We start from the raw sequence: 4,835 nt of genomic DNA, 5'->3' as shown, positions 1-4,835 counted from the left end.
GGGTCCAGAAATGAGGAGTTCAGGGTGCAGGAGGGGGCTGCAGGTTAGGATGTGTGGGAAGGGTGGGGGCTCCAGCTGCGGGTGTGGGCTCTGAGGTGGGGCTGGGAATGAGGGATTGGGGGGTGCAGGAGGGGGCTCTGGGCTGGGAAGGAGTTTGGGTGCAGGAGGGGGCTCAGGGCTGGGGCAGGGGTTGGGGTGTGGGAGGGGGTGAGGGGTGCAGGGTCTAAGAGGGAGTTTGGGTGCAGGAGGGGGCTCAAGGCTGGGGCAGGGGTTGGGGTACATGAGGGGTTGAGAGGTGCGGGCTCTGGGAAGGAGTTTGGGTGCAGGAGGGGGCTCAGGGCTGGGGCAGAGGGTTGGGGTGCAGGGGGTTAGGGATCTGGCTGGGGGTGCAGGGCCACGCAGCTTTGGGGGAACTCTGATTGGCAACCCTACATGCAGCCGATACCCGTGTTGGGGCACGTACATGAGCAGTTATGGTACCAGGGCACCCCCTGCCCAGCCTCCCGCCGGTCCCCGGTACCTGCGGGCACAACGGGCAGCACAGCCTGGCTCTGCCCGTGGGCGTTGGTGGCAGCGCAGGACACGTTGGCCAGGGCCCCGGCCGGGCCCCGCAGCTCCCCGCTCACGGCTGGGCCCTGTGCCCACGAGGTCACTCGCAGCTCAGGGTCCTCGAAGTCCCCGGGGAGGGTGCGGTTGGGCAAGTGCCACTCGAGGCGGGGCAGGGGGTTCCCCTCGGCCGCGCAGTGACACGTGGCCGCTCCCCTGGGCCCGCTGCCCCGCACCGTGCAGTTCCCCCCCGGCAGCAGGTCCGGTGGGTCTGCAACGGCACGTGGGACATGTGGGGCACCAAGCCCAGATCCCCCAGCTGCCCCTGAGCCAGCCAGCGCCCCACCCGGGGGCCAGATTGGGGCCAGCACCCCCTAGAGGGGAGCGGCCCTGTGCCCCATTCCCTGCCACCCAAGACTTGGGGTTGATTGGGGCCAGCACCCTCCAAAGGGGAAAAGCCCCGTGCCCCATTTCCCGCCCCCCTGAGCCAGCCCCCCAAGCTGGGGCTGGATTGGGGCTTGAACCCCTAGAGAGGAAAGGCCCCATAGCCCCTTTCCCGCCCCCCTGAGCCAGCCAATCCCCTGTCCCAGGACAGGATTGGGTCCAGCGCCCCCTAGAGGGAAAAGGCCCCATGTCTCATTCCCGACCCCCCTGAGCCCACCCGTGCCCTGTGGCCGGATCGGAGCTGGTGCCCCTAAAGGCAGGGCCCCACGTCCGGCCGCCCCCTCACACTCCACGTCGAGGTTTGTGGCGGGCGAGTCCTCCCCCAGGCCGATCTCGTTCTCGGCGGCGCAGCGGTAGGGCCCCGAGTGGCGCCCCACAGCCAGCACTGTCACCTCGGGGCCCTGGCCCAGCCCCCGCAGCAGGGTCCGGCGTGGCCCCTGGAACCAGCGGTAGGTGGTGGCCGGGGGGTGGCTCTGGCTGGTGCAGCACAGGGTGACGTTGTCGCCTTCCTTCAGCCGTGCCAGCCCCACCACGGCCACAGCCGCGCCCCGCGGGCGATCTGGGGGGGGAGCGGCATATTAGGGGGAACCTGCCCCCACCAGCCACCCCGAGACCCCAGAGCTCCTCTGGCCTTCCCTGGGGAAACCCACCAGTCTTCTGTGCCACCCCCTCCCACTCTCGGGCCAGCACCCACCGCAAGGGAAGAGCCCCCACCCCGCCCCCATGAACCCCCTGGCTGCCTCTGCCCCACAGCACCCCCTGCTGACCTTCCACCCACCCTCTGCAGCCTGGCGCCCCCTCCTGCCCTGCCCCTGCACTACAGTGCCCCCTACTGACCCTCTGCCCCTTGCCCCACAGCACCCCCTGCTGACGCTTCACCACCTCTGCAGCTGGCGCCCCCTCTTCCGCCTGGCCCTTGCACTACAGTGCCCCTACTGATCCTCTGCCCCTTGCCCACAAGCACCCCCTGCTGACCTTCTGCCCACCCTACTGCAGCCTTGGCGCCCCCTTGCCCTGACTCTGCATACAGCGGCCCCTACTGACCCCTATCCCCGCCCTACAGCACAGCCCCTCACTGACCTCTGCCCCCCCCACACCTGGCGCCCCTTCTGCCCCCTGCCCTGCCCTGACTACTAGCCACTCCTCCCCTGACCCCCCCCACCCCGCCCCCCTACAGCACGGTGCCCCCTACTGACCCCCTGCCTCGCCCCCTGCAGCACAGCACTCCCTACGACATCGGGGCCAGCCCTACCTGCCATGGGAGAGCCCTCACCCTGCCCCCAGCAGCACAGTGCCCCCTACTGACCCCCTGCCTTGCCCCCTGCAGCACGGTGCCCCCAAGGAGTCCCCTGCTCACCGCGACCCCTGCAGCACAGCACCCCCTACTGATCCCCTGCCTCACCCCCTGCAGCACGGCGCCCCCAGGGAATCCCCCGCCCACCATGCCCCCTGCATGGCGCCCCCAGCGCCTTCTCACTCACACTTGACCTGCAGGTGCAGCCCGTTGCGCGCCTGCTGCTGGTTGGGGAAGGTGGCCGTGCACTGCAGGTATTGCCCGTGGTCCTTATACGACAAGGTGTAGCTCAGCTCTGACTCCGCCCGCCAGCCGCCCCCCGCCAGCTGCTCCTGGCTGGTCACCGCTTTGCCCCCCCTGGGGCTCCAGCCCAGGCTGGGAGGGACCAAGGGGCAGGTGTGGCGGATGGAGCAGGTGATGGTGGTTCGGTCGCCCTCGATCAGCACCCCGGGGTCACTCAGCATCAGCGGGTCTGGAGTGTCTGGAGGAGACAGACAGGGCGGGCGTCACAGTCTGCAGCGAGTCATCACCCGCAGACTCAGTCACCTCTGGGGTGGGTCACAGGGGCTCCTCACCCGGTGCCAAGATGCAGCCACCTCTAGGGTGGGGCAGCTGTTTATATAAGGATCCCTCCCCAGTGCTGAGATGCAACTGTCTCTGGGGTGGGGTGCAGGGACTGCGTTCTCGCCTGGCTTTGGGAGGGGAGTGGTGTCTAGTGGTTAGAGCAGGGAGCGTTGCTGAGGTCTGTGCTTTTAATAGCTGGTAACAGAGGAAGCGGTTTTGGGGGGAAGGGCTGGAGGAGGAAGTGGGGCTCCTGGGGGCTGTGCAGGGAGCTCTGTGTTTTTCCTTGATGTGGTGCCTGCTCTGGTCCTCACTAGCCACCTGGCAACAAGCCCTCCCCAGCTCCGCCGGTGCCCCTTGCCTAGCATTGAGATATGAGGTTGGGCGGCTGTGTATACAGGCATCCTGCAATGCGACCGCCTCTGGGGTGGAATCCTCTGCTGCCAGCCTCCCTTTGGCTGTATCCCGGGAGCTGCCCTGTGCGAGGTGGGGGGGTCTCCAGTTACCTGCCACCTCCACCCGGACTGTAACATAGTAAAAGCGATGCCTGACGGAGTCGGGGTTGATCCAGACGTAGTAACTCATGGCGTCCTCGCTCCGCACGGGGCTTATGCTCAGAGTGCAGTTCCCCATCTCTGGATCCCCCAGCAGCTGCGTCCGGTTCTGGTACTCGGCCAGCACGCTGGCCGGGCCCTTGCTGTTATAGATCTCGGGGTAGCCCCGGCTCCGGTACTGGTACCAGACCACGCTGAATGGACCACCCAAGGACTCACGGGAACCGGGGTAGGTGAACGAGCAGGGGATGACCACGCAGGAACCCTTCAGAGCTCGGATGGTCCCAGGGAGCGAGGATTTCCAAGACCCAGAGACATGGCTGTAACACAAAGCTGGAAAGACAGAATGTAGCGCTGAGGTGCAGCCACCTCTGGGGCAGTGCAGTTGGGGAACAGCCACACATAACGCCACACAGGTATGGCTCTCCTGGGGCCGAGATGGAGCCACCTCTGGGGCAAGGCAGCTGGGGAACAACTGCACATAACACCACACAGGTATGGCTTGCCTGGGGCCAAGGTGCAGCCACCTCTGGGGGGGTGCAGCTGGGGAACAGCCTCACATAACGCCACACAGATATGGCTCGCGCGGGGCCAAGGTGCAGCCACCTCTGGGGCAGGGCAGCTGGGGAACAGGGATGGCAGAGACTCACCTTCCAGCAGGGCCAGCAGGAGGCGCTGCCACGTGAGGCTCACAGCGTGTCCAGCCTGGGGGGATCCGGCCATGTCCAGTGGATTGAACTAGGACCCCAGGGGTCCGTCCCCTCCCCGTCTCTGCTCTGGGATATGAGCTGAGCTGTGAACTCTAGGGGTGGAGAGGGAGCTGTGGGTTATAAGTGGAACTGATCTAGCCTGGATCGGGGCCAGCAACCCCCGCCCAAACGGGAAAAGCCCCATGCCCCATTCTCCACCTCCTTAGCCAGCCAGTCCCCGCCCTGGGGCCAGATCGGGGCTGTGCCTCCTACAGGGGCCCCAGGGACTTGCTCCCCCTTTGCTGTCTCTCCGCTCGAGGCGGTCGCAGCCCAAAGCCCTTTGGCTTCCTTACGAAAACCCAGAGCTCGTGTTGCTGGAGCCAATCCTGGCAGTGAAACTGGGGCAGGGGGTCACCTGCCCCTCACCCATCCCAGCTCCTCCCCTAGAAGAGACCCCGCCCCACCCCAGGGAGCTGCTTACTCCCCCTCATCCCCCCTTCTACAGCAGGGAAACTGAGGCAGCAGCAGAGCTCAAAATAGAGCCAGGACTCCTGGGTTCTCTCCCTGGCTCTGAGGCCAGGACAGGGGGAGGGGAGCCAGCAGCAGCTGGGCGCAGGCAGAGCAGAGACACACAGAGGCACATGACCCAGTGCAGTCCCCCCCAGCCCACCCCACTCCACCCCAACTGCTGGCTGCTTGCCCAGTCCTGGCATGAGGGAGCTCCCGCCTCCCTGCCCCCCCATCTCC

At 66.7% G+C, this 4,835-nt stretch overlaps 1 protein-coding gene across 1 annotated transcript in view; it reads right to left on the bottom strand.

Moving 5' to 3' along the window:
- Window positions 1–4,122, bottom strand: part of LOC116838236 (myelin-associated glycoprotein-like) — a 7,840-nt gene extending 3,718 nt beyond the window's left edge. The window contains 6 exon segments of the mRNA XM_075070692.1: window positions 521–1,052; window positions 1,194–1,240; window positions 1,277–1,549; window positions 2,472–2,765; window positions 3,352–3,732; window positions 4,050–4,122. Of these exon segments, the coding sequence (XP_074926793.1) occupies window positions 521–1,052; window positions 1,194–1,240; window positions 1,277–1,549; window positions 2,472–2,765; window positions 3,352–3,732; window positions 4,050–4,122 (1,600 nt within the window).
- Window positions 4,123–4,835: the final 713 nt, after the last annotated feature.

The sequence above is a fragment of the Chelonoidis abingdonii genome, chromosome 11, assembly GCF_003597395.2.
Source record: "Chelonoidis abingdonii isolate Lonesome George chromosome 11, CheloAbing_2.0, whole genome shotgun sequence".
NCBI classification, from domain to species: domain Eukaryota; kingdom Metazoa; phylum Chordata; order Testudines; family Testudinidae; genus Chelonoidis; species Chelonoidis abingdonii.
Note: the sequence above shows the minus strand (reverse complement) of the source record. Positions and strands in the feature narration are given on the sequence as shown.